Consider the following 17,106-nt stretch of genomic DNA (forward strand, 5'->3'; position numbering starts at 1 on the left):
GAAAATGAAATTTGCCAAGAAAATTGCAATTGGAGAATCTCTACTTATATTAGCTGATTTGAAGATGGCTTTTTAGGGAAACAGTTACCTCCACCATCCAGGGCCATCACAGTTAGCACCATGTCCTTGTTGAAAGGGTTTTCTCGGTCTAATTTCTGAACAGTGGAAATGACCCCATCTGCATCAATGGTGAACTGAGTTTTCCCCAGGTCGTTGATGAACGAGTAGGTGATCTGTCCGTACAGTCCAGAGTCCTCATCTGTTGCGCGGACCTGTATGTCCACACAGAAATTCATCAATATTCCTCATTGTGTTATTTTGTATTCATTAATTCAGTGCACTGAAAAAGTGAAATTACCTGAATGACCTTTGACCCTTCCGGTGCATTTTCCTGGACCTCAGCCAAGTAGAACCTCTGGCTAAATACTGGGCTGTACAGGTTAGCTCCCAGGACACGTACAATCACCTGTGAATCACCATCGCAACATCACTCCATCATCATTATCCTCACTGTCTGCTGACATGCTGCTGTTGCCATCCCAACAAACATCACCGGCTGATTTGTCAAACACGATCAAATCAAAAAGGCAAAGCAGTAGTAAGAACACCAGGGTTGTGAACAATTAGTTACTGATTTGAATTACACACGGATTACACACAGATACTGACACCTCCGTGAAGAACTGCTGCACACATATTTCATGCATGTCAGAAGAAGAACTTTAAGAATGGGGTGATGTGTTATTGCAACAGAAATGTGTGATATATGACCCAACCCCCCCTCAAATCTCCCATTTGTAATTACCACTAAGAGACAGATGTGAGTATTTTTTCCAGCTGGCAGCTTATCCTCAAAGTAAATCTGATATGGCGAGACATTAACCTCCCACTGTGGAGCTGGCAGTTGTGAGAAACAGCAGTTACACTGAGCAGCAGCGAAGGTTGGTAATAATTTTGACAGGCCGGTGAAGAAGGTCAGCCCATTTTCTGTGTATAAGGACTACTGAGACTTAAAAAAAGACCAAATCAGCTGACAGAACGAATACGTAACTGCCAAAAGTTGTCTCACCTGAGCAGTGCTGGTGAAGACTCCATCCGACACGGACACATTGAGTTGATAGGAGAGTTTCATGCCTTGTCTCCTCTTGTTAGACAGACGAAGCACCCCCGTATCTGGCTCCATCATAAAAGTCATTTTCTCATTTCCTGAGAGAATACTGTACCTGAAGGCGGAGGAAGAAGAGAGAGCTTGTGTTGCTTACGGTCTACAAAGTTATTTTGCTCAAGAGGTGCTGCAAATTACAAGTGTCTACTTGTCTTGAGGGGGTGCTGAGCCAAAACTGCTTGAGAAAAATCTAAATAAAGCCTCGTGTGAAACTGAACCAGGATTACTGGGATTTTAGCAAACCAAAACACTGCACTGTGCTTTTCAAGAGGTGACAATCTGAAAAATTCTTAAAGAGGATTTGCATCTAGGTTCAAAGGTAAATCAAGTCTACAGAGAAAACACAGAATCGGTAAGTTCTCAAAGCGTCTTTTTCCTTACCTCAGCCTACTGGCATCACAGATGTCAGCATCCGATGCCTGAACACAAGTCACAAAGTGTCCTCTGGGAGCCAGCTCGCTGACAAAGGCCTCGTACAGCATTTGGCTGAAATTAGGTGGGTTGTCATTGGTGTCAGTTACAGTCACAGAGACAGTAACATCGCTGCTAAGGGCAGGGTCTCCGCTGTCCATCGCCCTGACAATGAAGTTGTGGCGCTGGATGAGCTCATAGTCGAGCAGACGTGCCGTGTATATCAGCCCGCTGTTACTGTCGATGCTGAAGTAGTCGGTGCTGTTGTAGATGTCAGATAGGATCTGGTAACTCACCACGCCGTTCTTTTCTGTGTCCTGGTCTTGGGCAAACACCTACACGGAGAGTTACATTCAATTGTGTCCTGCCTCATGCATTATTCAAGATAAGGGCTGATTTGCTTACCCCACACATACTCTGTGGGTACAACACCACCACTGCAGCCAATTGAAAAAAGTAAATAACGTTCCAGACTTTACTGAGAATAGGATAGAAAGACATGTAAAACCTTGTCAAAGCATTTGTTTAACATTCAGCGTGAACATTTGCTGAGATACAACTACATTTACAGAAATAAAGTAATAAAATATAAAAATATTAAAAGTTGTGATATAATGTTAAAGAAGGAGGTGGAACAATCATATGGAAGCCAAACAGAAAATCTGATTAGTCGGTCATAGCGCTCCAAGTGTTTTTACTTCTGTCGGAGTCTGTGCAGCTCTTTTAAACAAATATAAAAGGTTTTGAAATTTGGTCCCCTGTTTTTTATATCTGTGACTTGAGTAATGTAATGCCACAATTGGGTCAAAGTTGGAAGTGAGTTTGTGCAGTTAACTTTTAAAACATATGCCTGATTTTCAAATATATGAAGGCCAGCTGTACCTATAATAAATAGATATCGAGAAACTGATATTTTGATATTGAGAAACTACAAAAAACACAGCACATAACCACTAGAGGTCACTGAAATAAGCAAAAATATATTTTGGCATTTTGGTTTCTTAGACTTAAACAAACAATTATTTTGTCTTGTAAAACAATGAGAGGCCGCACTGTTTCACCAGGCTGCGCCAGTCAGATCTCCTACTTGTTCATCAACGACCTGGGGAAAACTCAGTTCACCAAGCTTATGTTAATTTAATTTGCGTTAATTTAACTGATGTGGTTGCCGTACTGATGCCGTACATTTATAGACCAAACATTTCTCCCCAATTTTCACTAAAGTTGAAAAAGCTGACCTTCATACCAAGGAGGACCACCAAGATTTTTAATTTATCAACGTTATCTTTATATTTTGCCCATTATAGCCATTCAGAGCTAATAAACAGAAACTTAGGTCATCTCTTAGCGACTGTTTCATGTACTGATACCAAACCATTTGGCATCCCTTCTTGGATGTCCAGAAATTTGTTATTTGACTGCTGAGGCAGAGATGTGCTTTTGATCAGGTTAAATACGACCCACATGGTAAACAATACTGCAGTACCACAGAGCAAGAGCAAAGCATATTTTAAGGCTCAGTGATTATAAGCCTCTGTTCTTAAATCTGTTTCTTTTACACTTTAATGCTAGTAAAAAGGGACACGGGCCTACAGTATTTTGCTGACTGACTTAAAAAGATGTGAGAAAATCCAAATTCAATCATATGATGTTCTCATCTTGTAAACAGAAATATGTTCCCGAATGAAAAAAGAGCACTATTGTATTAAAGGTCAAGCACTTCCACTGGGAAATTTCTAGGCAAATATCACACCATCTTCCCATGAATAAATGAGCCATCCGCAATGCTGCTGAAGTGACTCTTAAGTGTAAACACTCATTCAGTTAGAGTACACACTGGACTAACTCAGCAAACACAGGCATGCGCACACGCACACGCACACACACCTGTAAGACGGGCGTTCCAATCATGGAGTTCTCAGAGAGCACAGCTGAGTATGAAGTGTTCAGGAACAGCGGTGGGTTATCGTTCACGTCCAGCATGACAATGTCCACATCAACCTCCGACTTAGCTCCGGTCAGTGTATCGGTAGCCTTCACCGTTAAACGGTAATACTGTGTGGTCTCATAGTCTAACGGGTAAATCACACGGATGATTCCTGTGTCGAAGCCAATGTCAAACTGGAGGGATGGGTCTCCATCTGTGATGGTGAAGATGACGCTCTGGCCCTCGGGACTACTGGCATTGATACACAAGACGGAGGTGGAGACATCCAAATCCTCTTTGACGGTGACACCATAAAAAGGCTTGTCAAATACTGGCATAGCTTTATTTGCTACACTAACAGGCAGCTCCACCTCACTGGACAGAGGAGGGAAGCCACCGTCAGTCGCCACGAGGATCAGTTTGTACTCTGCGTTAGATAAATCTGCCTCGAAGGCTCTCTTTAAGGTCAGCTCTCCTGTCACAGGGTGCACCTGCATGGGATTTATAGACATTAATCAGTCCAACTCATGAATTTGCACAATTATAACATTTTACAGCCTCCCATATAAAATAAGGGAAGATGTTTTACTTACTTGAAAGTTTCTGTGCTGCTCCTTAAGGCTGTACGTCACTTGTCCATTCCGACCGTAGTCTTTGTCAGTAGCTGAGACCCTGAAAACACTTGATCCTGGCTGTGCTTCTACCTGCACTACAGCGTAGTAGGGAAGGTTCACAAACTGTGGAGAGTTGTCGTTTACATCCTCCACCTAGAAGATTTGATTTTAAGAAAAACATAATGGGGTCATTTTAAAGCTCAGGAGGGTTAATGTTGTTCAGCAACACAAAATCTGCACCGCAATCTCTTGACCACTGCACCACTGTCCTACCAAATTAGTCTATAACAAAAACACATTCAAGCAACAATGTAAAACGTATTTAAAGCATTCTAAACCAAAAGAATTGAAAACACATGACTGCCCCAATACGCCCAAGTCTGCATTACTGTAAGTGTGAAGGATGGACAGAAAAAGCAACAACTAGAAGCATGCTTGCAGGCAGATGATTTCCATACCTACCTGTACTTGCACGATCACCCTAGCCACCCTCAATATTTCATCTTCCCTGCTGACCTCCACCACCAATTCATAACTGTCCTTCTCCTCTCTGTCAAAAGGCACACCGGTAGTGAACACTGCTCCACAAGTGGGCCAAATGCTGAAGCGCCCAACGGGGTTCAGCAGAGTGTACTTGAGTGGCTCGTTGAGGCGGTGACCAACTGTGCTCACCACAGTCGCTAAGGTGATATTGGGTATGTTCTCTGGGATGGAGGCAAAGTAAACTGGGAAGGTGAAGAGAATTCCGCTGTCTATAGCTTCTCGGACAAGCACCGTGACCAGTGTCATGCTGGAAAAACGTCCATCCCAAACCTTAAAGAAAGAAGATAAATGAGTCAGAATTAGCTATAGCAGAGAATGTAATGCTGGAGGTTTTTTTCTTAGCTCAATTTGACTGCCCTTATTTTCTTAATAAAAACAGTAAAATAATTCTGGATGTAATCCTGGGTCAGAAAATCCTGAGTCATGCAGATGATGTATCCCGTAACAAGTCACCACATAATTTTGGGCTCTATGTGCACAACTCTGCACTGACCCAGGAATCTGACCTTCTGGAGGAAATCATTATTATGTTTGCCCAGCTTAGTCCAGATAGCAGAATGATGAAAAGACTTTCAAATGGTATGTCATGTCCACTAAAGACCTACCTTCACATTGAAGCGATAACGGTCTTTATTGAGGCTCTGATTGATGACGGTCACAAGTCCAGTGTATGGCTCAACAGAAAAGAACTCCACATTGCTATCCACCAAAGAGTAAAGCAGCTGTGGTGTGATAGACTTGTCAGGGTTAAGTGTGGGGTCAGAGGTCATATCGGGGTCAAGAGCCTTAACCTTAAGAACCTCTACACCCATGTAGGTAGGCAACAAGAGGATTGTCTCGTAAGTGTCCTCGGAAAACTTAGGGGGCGAGTCATTGATGTTGATCACCTAAGACGTGGTACACAGGGAGTGAAAATAATGTTGAGAAATGACTACGATAACGCAGAACTCAAAGTGAGTCAAGAGTTGTTTATGAGACAATGAAAGCTGATTCATATGTTATTTGCTTACCTTTATAAGTACCTCTGCTGGGCTGTCAGCATCCCGTGGAGGCTGGCCACTATCTCTAACATGAACCCGAAAGACGAACTCAGAGAAGGTTTCATAGTCCAGACTGGCAATCGTTCTAAAAATCATTTAAACAAACCCATTATATATCAACTTATAAGGAAATTAATCAGATCAATAGCGATTCAACTTCTGCACAGCATTATCACCTACCGGATCGATCCAGTCCCAGAGTCCACGCTGAAGAACATCCGAGCAGTCTCACCTATGATCTCGAACACTAACAGGGCATTGTGGTTGCGATCCTTATCAGTTGCCTGGATGACCAAAGGGTTACCGTCCTCTGCCAGGACCACACTGTTGATTGGAGCAGCCTCGCTGACTACGCCGACATACCTGTTAGGAGAAAAAGGTAACGCTGATGTCAGTCAAATATTTCTTAGGTCGGTCGAGAAAATCACTTTTTAACACTCAACAACTGATACAACAACTAATACCTGATTTGTTGGAATACAGGTGGGCTGTCGTTCACATCTACTACTTGTATGATGACGGAGGTGCTGGCTTCCACTCCAGCCATGCTCAGGGCACGCACCACCAGAAAGTAAGATGTTGTTTGCTGGCAAAGCAAAGAAATCCAGTGAAATTGTTTAAAAAACTAATCCAATTTAGATCCGATGTAAAGCCAGCTTTTTTTTGCATAAAGAAGAACGTGACAGTGGCTTTAAAAATAATGCTATAAATCTTCGGAAATAGAAATTAAATCACATAAATATTTCATGTTACCATCCTTTCCCTTTCCAACAATACCTTGTCCTCAGGGTATATTCAAACAAGTGACTGAAATGACAGCTTGTTAGAAGCATCTTGGAGAACCTCTGCATATTTATGCACTCTCAGTTACTTTTTTCTCATCTAATCACAGTGAGTGATTAGATGTAATGCTGATTACGGCTCTGAGGGCCACACCATCTGTTCCAGGACTGCTTGTTTGCTGTTGCTTTTTTTGGCTGAATATAATTCTTTATGACTGACTATATATTTGGGTCAAAGGCACACCTACAAAATGCACTTGGGACAGAACGGAAGCCCCTCGTACCCACTGTTTGACTGCTAAGCATCTATACATCTAATATATAACCAAAAAAGAAAAAACATTAACAAACCTCAAAGTCCAGCGGTTTGCGTGTAGTGATTACACCGGTATGGTGGTTAATAAAGAAGCAGCGCTCCTCGTTGCCTCTGGTGATGTCATAAATGAGTGCTGAGCGGCTGAGGGCGCTAACAGTGATCACGTAAGTTCCAGTTTTGCTGTTCTCCATAATCTATAAAGCCAAAGAGCAGAAATATACAGGTAGATTTTCAGAACTTGAGTGAGTTGTATAGACCATTTCCTGAAAAATACCGTTCTTACCTCCTGTATATCTGTCTAGACATTTAATCTCTATACACACATACCGCCTCCAAGCTGTCTTTATTCCTCCTATCTCTCCCACCCTCTCCAGCCTTCTCCCTTCAGACAGTAATTTATCTCTAACTTTATTTTTTATTTATTTTTTTTTTTTACCTCAGCCTGATACTCCTTCTGAGAGAATTTCGGTTTGGAGAAGTCTGAGAGGATCAAGGAAATGCGAACTGAAGCGGTGGCCATTAATGGGGGAAATCCACTGTCTGTGACGCGCACACTGAGGGTGTAAAAGCCTAAAGAAGTGAGGTCCAGTTCCTTGGCAATGAAGATAAGGCCTGTGGTATTATCAATGCCAAACACACCACCGGTGTTACCTGAAAGTAGCAGAAAGGTTACAGACACTATTAAAGGAGGATACAAAAAGAAATCACAGGTCACTACACTGTTTAAAACACAAGCACAGATACAAATCAAAAGGAGAATAATCTTCTTGCACATTGGACCGTACCTGCTTCTATAGTATAGGTGAGCTGCCCATTAATCCCATTGTCTTTGTCTAGAGCCGTCACCTGCACTACAGACGTGCCGACAGAAAAAGTCTCGTAGGCCGTAGCATCGTATACGGTGCTGGTGAAGTAGGGAATGTTATCATTCGAATCTTCCACTGCCACCAGGATACGAGCTAGGTCACGGTTAAATGGAAACTCCTGATCCTTGACCTAAAGCAGCAAACGAGAGATGAATATGGATAGAGCTGTACGAGGTGATAAAAGAACAAAATCAGCAAAAATTAAGTGAGGCAGACACAGTTGCCAAAACGGACATAATTTATTGGATAGCACAGTGGCGCATAGAGACTCACAGTAACATCCAAGCTCACACACACACACACACACACACACACACACACACACACACACACACACACACGAACAGATTGTCATCCATGCTTCCTTTCCCACCATAATAGTGAGGATGTGCTGTGTCCGGGCTTCATAGTCGAGCCTGTCTGCAGTATAGACAACTCCTGTGCCAGGATTGACCCTAAACAGCCTCATACTGGCCGGGTCTACGCTGCCATAGATGGAGAAGCTCAAACGGGCACGCTCATCAATGTCCGATGCTCTGACCCGCAGCAGCTCCATGTCAACTGGTATGTCCTCAGATACGCTGACATCATAAGCTGGTAGAGAAAAAACTGGAGGGTTGTCGTTGCTGTCCTGTATTCGAATGAACACCTGAATGATGAAGAGATAGGAAAGGGGAAATCTGCATAGTCAGCGTAGTGGCAAACAGTGATAGGAGACTTGGAGTCGAATTAGCTTCGGTAACTGACAATCCTCAATCCAATTGTAGAGTAAATGCAAGGCTCAGACACAACTGAACACTATTTGCATTAAGACAAGGCCCTATTAATGGCAGACTGGTAAGCCAGAGCGAGCGTTCTCCAAGAGGCATGAGGTTCTTTTTGTATCTTGACCTTTATTTGTCCAGAGTAATCCCATTAATTCTCTGATATCAAGGATTTCCCTTACAAGATATACCCAGTAGGGGAGCCCCGACAGCAGGAGCACAGGGAATGTCAAAGCAGGGCAACAAAAGCACATTTCATAGTCAGTATGAGATAATTTCAGAAAAACCGAGCGCAAGCAGAGGAAGCGAAGCTGAGCGTAAACAGTTCCCCGTGAAAAGAGGGAACAATAATTTAATTTGATGTGGGTCTGGGGCGTATGAGAGGCAGCGCCAGTGCATAACAAATCAAAACTCTGTGTACCTGTGCTGTGGCAAAGTTGGTCCCATCTGTCACCTGTACCGTCATGTTGTACACAGACTGCACCTCCGCATCAAGGGGCTTGGCCACGACTAGAGTCCCCACCCCCAGTTGGAGGTCAAACTGCATGTCAAAGCTCCCTGGAATAAATGAACACACACACACCCATCCCCCGTACACACACTTAGTGTCAGCCTTTTAGTATTCGCACTGCATATAAGACTCAGGTGCTCTAAGTTATTACTGTGTAATTGTTTTGGCCAGGTGCCTTCGTCTGGAGCTGGAGGGACTGTGAAATAAAATGAACTGAAATGCAATGTGATGTAGCACCAAACCCACTTGGCAGCCTGAGAGCTGTTAACAGCCACGCAAACATCTGTCTTATCACTCCAAAACACAACCCATCTCAGAGATCAAAAACCTGCAGCAGGGTCTTTTCCACGGGCGGCGAGTGTACAGTTTAAAGGCTTAATGTTTGATTAAAGTGAAGGAGGGGAGTGATATGTGTTAGGTATTCGGTACCATCCTTCCTCTCATTCCAGCTTCTCTCCCGAGATATCTGGGAGCCTGAGCACCCCTCAGCATATGAATACTGATTGGGCATTTTTCACACAACCACTGATGCATGTTGAGTGGGAGCAAAATACAGGATCTCACATTGTTTATTTATTTTTTGTTCTACTTTTCATGGCAGAGCAGTGGGTCAATTCAACACTACGAGGGATCAGTCTCACAGCATTGAGAAAAAAGAAAATTACAGCATGTAATCACTAGTTTCTTTTCCTGTCAGGGTGGAATGATGCCTCAGAGTTCTGTTATTAATCCAGGAAGAGCACGCCCGATAAGAAAGCCGTATAAGAATCAAACTCTTCTGTCTATCTATATCACAAAATCACATTCAGTGCCATAAAAATGATTAAGAACAAATATTTCTCTAGTGTGATTCAAAAGAAATGCAGTACAAAAAAGCAATTATATGCAAAACTCTCAAACTGTACATAGCCCCTAACAAATGTAAGCAAAGTATCCCATATTTTCAGATCTGGCTTTGGTCTCCACCAGAGGAATACAATCTGCCTCTTTAGTTGCTAAACGCTCCAGTGCAGTTTCAGCTCCACAGTTGTTTGCAGTGGCTGACCAATGATGCACAAAGCAGTGAGAGTGATCCGAAATACTAATGCTGCCGGGCTTGACAGTAAAGCACTGGGCTAGAGCTCTGTGAAGTTTTGTAAATCTAAGGAGCATCTGAAAATGTGGGTGCTAAATCTCTGAAGGGTCATTTATACTGTAAGAGCAATTCCTCTCACATTTCTTAGTACTTGTTTTAGTCACTGTAAGGTTTATCCATAACTGCTAAAAAACAGTGAGGTGCATTTGAATTCAGCCTTAAGTGGAAACATTAAAATAGCCTGTTGTTTTATAAAAATACTGTATGGAGGCCTTATGGAAGGGGGAGCAGTATCATTACAGGCTGCTTCTATCAGAAATGCAGCAACTTTCCAAAGTAGCTACAATGTAGCTGAACTAATAGCACAAACCTGTCTTGTGTGGGCAGAGATAATGATACCGCATAGTATTAGTGGAGCTGTGTGAGATTACTATTCCAAACTCAGATCGATCACTTCTGCCTTTGGCTAAACAAGGTCATGGAACTGCGTGCTACATTTCCTTGATTTCCTTAATTTCTTCAAACCTGCAGCATTTGGGGGAAAAGGTGTGGCAAAATTAGCTTTGACCCGACCTGTGTCAAGCGAGCAGTTTCTTCCACATGCATTCTGAGGAATGTAGAACATTTCTCTGGCAGGGCGCCCGCCTTAAAGGTGAGAGAGAGGAAAGAAAAAAGAGAATATAAATATTCATGAAGTCTGGATATCCCTGTGATCAAAGGTTTGGATGATTTATATACAGCACTGCAAAGTTGACCTCTTGACGTTTTTACATATATATGTGTCACTAAGTGATACAAATTGACTTTTCATTAGAATACTTAAGCTAAGGGTGGGTGATAAGAGCTTACTTCTGGAAGTTTGAAATAAAATATCCCCAATGCTTTTATTTTTTAAAACTATCTGAAATATGAATAACCGTTTCTGTACGATTACTCATCTAACATTAACACTAAGAATGAACTGGGAAAAACATTTGCACATTGCATTTTCTCTGTCTATTAAAAAAAGAACAATTAAATATTAAACATATTTTCTTGATTTAATAGCTCTACATTTTTATTTAATGTTAACTATCAAATAAAAGTTAATATTCCTTAGTTGTTCTATTAAAAACCAGGGAGGAGATCTGTTTTTTTTTTACCAGAGTCAAGACAATAATGATGAAAACTAGAACAATTTATTACTAACTCACTATCAAGAAACACTTTGTAACTTTTCATTAGTGTAACCAGGACACTTTTATGAGAAAATTCAGAGTATGTACTGTCCTTTGGCTCTCTGTTAGTTCAGTATCTTATATTAATTTTCTTACCAATGATAGTGAACCAGACAGGTGTGCTGGACTGGCTGATAGCCACGACTCCCACTGGCTGGGCAACAGTAGCTGTCTCCGAAATGGAGAAATTGTAGTACCGCTGGGTGAACAGTAGGGGCACTGGTGAGGGGGCAGGTTTACGAATCCACTCTACATGAAGTTTAACAGTAGACCATAATGGCGGATCGCCACCGTCCTCTGCTTTTATCTAAGAGAAGGAACAATATAGATAAATTAGTTTGGTAGCCCTGAGAGATCAAATGGACTGCAACTTATGAAACCACCAGCAAATAGAAAAATGACAATTTCAGTTGCCTCAGGGTGCTGAATGAAAAACAACAGAAATATAAAAAACAAACAAACAAATAACAAATCATGAAACAAAACAAGCTGTGAGAGTGACAGAAACCAAAACATGCGAAGGATTGCACTGAGACACACTCAAACGAAGCAGAGGGTTCATCGGTAATGTAAAGAAGAAAAAGCTGCATATCAATATGTGCATTAAAATCACATGATTCATATAATATTGTAGATACACGTTTGGTATTAGCCGTTTACTCTTTGCAGTAGTTCCACCACATTATTGTTTCCCTCTAGAAACACTTTTATTTCGTTTCATGATGTTTGCTTAATTTTCTTTCCATTTCTGTTGTGTTTTGTCTGATTTTACAGTGTTTTTCTATTTTCTGTTTTTTGAGTTGCAATGCATTTGACCTTTCAGGGCCACCATACCAACACAAGCAAATGGAGGACTTACCACTACTTGCTATTAGTATGCATGTATTCAGGCCAACCAAAAACTTTGAGTACATTAGAATTCTTTCCTCTCCACTTCATAGACCACGAAACCTACAATCATAATCTATACTGATCACCACTGCACTGACTGACTGCCCCTAGAGTGGATTAACTACATCTATAGCCTAGCAATAACATCCCATCCATACAAAAACTTTGATCCCAACAAATGCAGATTAATGAGATGAGCCTCACTACCTGGCTTTCAATAGCTTAGTCTGCCTTTTTCGCACCCAACACAAATACAATACTAGTTTGGCCAGTGTATAAATATGGATGCAAAAAATGCAATTTGTGTTTGTTTGTAATATTAGTCTGACCACAAGTACCCTTTCATGCTAGATCAACTAAGATCTATCATGCCACCTAGTATCCATCGACACCACTCCACCCCACAACCCCTCCACTCTGCTGCTGAATTTATTGGCAATAGAATAATGTGTGTGCTCCAGTACCTGGGCTTTTGCCTGATGAAACATGGCAAAGTTACTGCGTTTGCTTCTGCCAACTTTCCCTGAAAGCAGAGCCTTAGGAGCTAACAAGCGCACACTGGCTGTGATTAGTTTGTAAGAAACGGAATTGAAAACGCAGCACTCAAGACATGGAAAAAAAGCAGCACTGTGCCTTAAAGTCTTATCTCAAGGAAGGCTGTTTCAGCAATTTAGACTGTTGTTACTGAGTGCTGGCTTTTGTCTGCCATATCTCCCCACAGATTTCAAATACAGGCTTTCCTTTTAAAAACGAGGATAGCTTTTATATTTGATATGAGAGACTCACAGTGAGGATGTCATAGCTGCCTGCTGTCACCATCTTCTTTGACGACACCATAGCAGTCCTGGGGTCGATACTGAACTTTTCGTCCTCATTACCGCTAATGATGCTGTAGGTGATGTTGCTATTGGCGCCATAATCACGGTCGTAAGCGAAGACACGGTACACGGGTTCCCCGCGTTTGTTCCTGTCTCGCTCGGGCAAGCTGATGCGGTAGGTGACCTCTGGGAAGGTGGGCGGGTTGTCGTTCTCATCCTGGACGTGAACTATGACCCACACAGTAGATTGGCGTGTGGTCACCGGGCCATCTATTACTGTAATCTGGGAAAAACGTGAACACAAGCACACAAATGCATGGGATTTTACTAGGGAGCACATACATTTTATTGATATCGTAAATCTTGCTCATGCTGTGTGAGGGCAGGGCCACGTGGAGCTGAGCTCACGGGAAATCTCTTTGTATTATTGATCCCCTGGAGGCGGTGGCAGAGGGCTGATCACGGATCAATTGGATCAGATAGGGGTGAACACCATTGCTGCCAGCCTGACTCTTCACTAGGCTATTAATTACAGACAGCATAAGCAGTCAGGCTGAGCAGTGGGTGGCATGCATGGGTGATATTCAGAACAATGTTTTAACAAAGACTTCTTTACTTGTTTCTTTCCAAGTTGGCCACAATAGTATATTTTCTTGGCAGTTTTCTCTCTACTGTTTCTTTCACTTTGTAGTGTGCTGCCATACATTTATTAAGTATGGGAGCTAAACAAGGCAGCATGAGTCTGGACAACTCAATTGGCAATTCGGGCATACAATAGAACACATAACAAAAGCGCACAGGTGCAATCGTGTGGGTCAACTGCAGGTTATTTCATTCCATTTTGTAGAAAGGCAAAGTGCTCGTGAATTCAATGGCATTTAATAAGTTGTAAGCGAAGTGTGGGGGAATAGAAGTTTGTTCATGTCCACAAAGTCAAGAATCTGTGATTATCAGGTTCATCTGTATGCAGAGCTGCAGGAGCAACAGAAATGGTAATCACCCAGCTATCTGTATGCCTAGTGTCTGCACTTATCAAATGCTGGGCAGACCAACTCCTCTCCTCCCTGTTCCCGTCCTGAGTGGAGAAGATAACCAATGATGAATGATTACATTTAGAAAATCCCAAACCTGGGGCCCAAAACTACAGCCATTCATCACAGTTTATGGAGCCTTGAGGGTCTGCCAGGGTTGTCCTCCACCCTGTCTTTGTTAATAGTAGGTTATGGCAAGTGGCAGGCCTGGATAAATAATATCAATATGAACCTATGAATACGGTTCAGGCTTTACTGTACCTCTAAAAAGTGTTCAGCTTGTTGTTCTCTGTCCAGTTTCCTCGCTGTTGTTGTGATCAGACCTAAAAATCATTTTAAAAAAAGAAAAAGAAAAGCAAAGTTGTATATAACAAATAAAAACTGCTTTTATTGCTTGCACTATACATTTACTGTACATGACAATATGCACTGGCTTTATAGAAAAAAAAAATATATCTGTCATTAGAGTCACTTTATTTATGCATGCGTAAGCCCGCATGCATGTAAGCATCACCAAAAAAACTACATACTACAACCCCAACTGAGCCATTCACATTCAGCACAAACGGTACTGGATAACTGAGGGTCATTTAGTTGGCTTTCAAGCCACCAGGACATAATAGCTTTGATCGATCAGCTTCATTCAGATGATGGTTGGATGGTGTGACAAACTGTATCAGGCTTCACTGGAAATCAGACACAATGACAACTTCATATTCTCTTGATGCTATTTTTTTTTCCTATTATTTGATTTAACTATTAACGTTCTTTCATTATACAACTAAAAAGCCCCCCCCCCCCCCCCCCCCCCACACACACACACACATATATGCACATACAGCCATGTTTTCACTTAGTTCATAGTAGCTGAGGATTTTTCATAGTATGCTATATTGATTAGCTTTCAATTCCTGGAAACCTTTCCCACTGCTTATTCAAAACGCTGCCTGCCTAAATGATTTACAATGAGGCCACATGCTTTTTGTCCCTAATAGGAAGGTAAGCCCCAGCAAAGTAACTGAATTTTCTTAATATTACTGCCAGATTCAGTCAGTAAAAACTTTGGAAATAAAACAAAAAGCTCCTCAGACATTACTCGTACAAACAAGGAAACTAAGGAAGAAACATAAGCATTGATCTATAAGCAGATTCGGGACATTAAGATACCGTAAGTCAACATTTGTCTTAGCCTGGAGCTATTTTACCCCAAGATGCACAAACAAATGCAAAAGGGAAAAAGTCACTGATGATTCTTGTTTCAGTAAAAAAAAAAAAAATTCTCTTTGTTGTACTGCAGTATCCTTTTTTTCACTCACAGCAGGTGCTTATAATTAAAGAGTAACAGCATGTCTGTGCAACTAATGACATCCATATACACACAGCGCACACACACAATAACTAAAAAGTATATATTACAGAAATCCCTCTGCGTGCACTTTTATGTGAAGTTATTAGAGCAAGTGTGCTTGACTGGTGACTGGTGGTGCTTGAGTGTTTTTGTTTCGGTGTAATGAAGCGTTGCAGAGGGGTAGGATTAGTCTGGGTGCCTAAAATGCTGTGCAGTAAACGCTCAATGGGTAGACTAAAATCCTGGTGTGCGCACACATACACACCACACACTCTCACACACACACACACACACACACATTCACAAGCTTGCACATATCACAGTGTCACCTTGAGCTTGTTATGCAGGCTAACTTCAATTAAGCAAATTAGGAGTAAATCTAAAGCAGCGGTCATGAGCTCTGGGAGACAGACTGGAAGGAGGAGGAGGGGCTTGTTCAGCAGAACACGGCGCGAATAACAACTCTGATAAAAATCAATGATCTACAGCTTGCAGCACATCTGCAGTCATACTACACTCAGTTTTAATTGGACAAAGAAGCAATAATTTGAAAATTCACCACCCATACTTTCACATGCACACACAAAAAGTGATGGTCCAGTGGTCTGTCTTAAATCATTATACAAACTTCAGTTCACCGCTTTCTTCTTACCCACATAACACCTCATTTATTTTCTAATTCGAGCTACACTAAAAAAATTAATTTTTAATTTCAAGTTTGAAGTATTCATACTGGAACATCTTCCTTTTTTTTTAATCCCTTTAAGATGTAGAAATCAAAATCAAACGATTCATTAGAAAGATTGTAATTTTCCCAAAGACAGTTTGATCCAATGACAAATTATGACTTTTTGTTTTTACATATTACACAAAACTGACAGGTTTTGCTTTATGTTATAAAAATAAAAATCAACAAGGTTAACGTGATGGATACAACAGCAATACATTATTTAAGTGGCATTGGTTCCCTCTATTGTTTGATATTGGAACATAATGTGGAAAACGTGCTTTTTACACGTCCCTTTTTATTTAAAATTTTCTATCATTTGTTTAAATTTTGTTGCCAACCTTCTTGTCACGTGTCTGCTAATCAGGAAGAATTCAATGGGGAGAATTCATAAGTAGCATATTTACAGTGGGGGAAATAATTATTTGGTCCTCTGATAATTTTTTAAGTTGGTTCACTCACAAAGAAATGAACAACTTTTATGGTTCGTTTCATTTTAATAGAGAAAGACAAAAAACTAAAAATACTGAAGAAAAACTTTCAAATTCTAAAGTGATTTGAATGTCATTAAGTGAAATATGTATTTGTGAACTGGATACGGTGGACTGGCATGTCTATTACACATTTGTCGGTGATACTGCGTTGCTCAAGAGGGATTTTGGCTCATTCCTCTTTACAGACACTTTCTACAGACAATCCTATAGCTGACACTTGGCAACTCCAAGATTTCAGTTCCCTCCACAGATTTTCTATAGAATTGAGGTCTGGAGAGTTGCTAGGCGAGACCTTAATGTACTTCCCCTTTAGCTACTCCTTTGTTACTTTGGTGGCCTGTTTTGAGTCAGTGTCATGTTGGAAGACCCATCCACAACCCATGTTCATCAGTGTTCTGGCTCAGGGAAGGTTCTCATCCGTGATTTTATGCTACGTGGCCCTGTCAATTGGCCCCTCAATGCAGAGAAGTTGTTCCATACCAGAAAAACAGTCCCAATGCATAATGTTTCCACCTCCATAAATGACTGAGGGGGTCTGTGTTTTTTGGGTCAGACTCAGCATTTCG

At 41.4% G+C, this 17,106-nt stretch overlaps 1 protein-coding gene across 1 annotated transcript in view; it reads right to left on the reverse strand.

Annotated features, from left to right (window-relative positions):
* Nucleotides 1-17,106, reverse strand: part of fat3b (FAT atypical cadherin 3b) — a 65,431-nt gene that overhangs the window by 29,327 nt on the left and 18,998 nt on the right. Inside the window, exons 6-25 of the mRNA XM_085470315.1 lie at nucleotides 14,233-14,294; nucleotides 12,909-13,223; nucleotides 11,328-11,538; nucleotides 10,588-10,659; nucleotides 8,850-8,986; nucleotides 8,038-8,313; nucleotides 7,584-7,794; nucleotides 7,235-7,449; nucleotides 6,834-6,992; nucleotides 6,165-6,286; nucleotides 5,881-6,063; nucleotides 5,671-5,785; nucleotides 5,266-5,547; nucleotides 4,580-4,930; nucleotides 4,097-4,270; nucleotides 3,464-3,994; nucleotides 1,547-1,911; nucleotides 1,070-1,223; nucleotides 359-466; nucleotides 89-272 (exon numbers count right to left, since the gene is read on the reverse strand). Of these exons, the coding sequence (XP_085326441.1) occupies nucleotides 89-272; nucleotides 359-466; nucleotides 1,070-1,223; nucleotides 1,547-1,911; nucleotides 3,464-3,994; nucleotides 4,097-4,270; nucleotides 4,580-4,930; nucleotides 5,266-5,547; nucleotides 5,671-5,785; nucleotides 5,881-6,063; nucleotides 6,165-6,286; nucleotides 6,834-6,992; nucleotides 7,235-7,449; nucleotides 7,584-7,794; nucleotides 8,038-8,313; nucleotides 8,850-8,986; nucleotides 10,588-10,659; nucleotides 11,328-11,538; nucleotides 12,909-13,223; nucleotides 14,233-14,294 (4,227 nt within the window). The remainder of the gene's footprint in view (nucleotides 1-88; nucleotides 273-358; nucleotides 467-1,069; nucleotides 1,224-1,546; nucleotides 1,912-3,463; nucleotides 3,995-4,096; nucleotides 4,271-4,579; nucleotides 4,931-5,265; nucleotides 5,548-5,670; nucleotides 5,786-5,880; nucleotides 6,064-6,164; nucleotides 6,287-6,833; nucleotides 6,993-7,234; nucleotides 7,450-7,583; nucleotides 7,795-8,037; nucleotides 8,314-8,849; nucleotides 8,987-10,587; nucleotides 10,660-11,327; nucleotides 11,539-12,908; nucleotides 13,224-14,232; nucleotides 14,295-17,106) is intronic.

This window comes from Copadichromis virginalis, linkage group LG10, assembly GCF_057382275.1.
Source record: "Copadichromis virginalis isolate Kocher_CV1m ecotype Utaka linkage group LG10, C_Virginalis_male_GT1.1, whole genome shotgun sequence".
In the NCBI taxonomy this organism is placed as follows: domain Eukaryota; kingdom Metazoa; phylum Chordata; class Actinopteri; order Cichliformes; family Cichlidae; genus Copadichromis; species Copadichromis virginalis.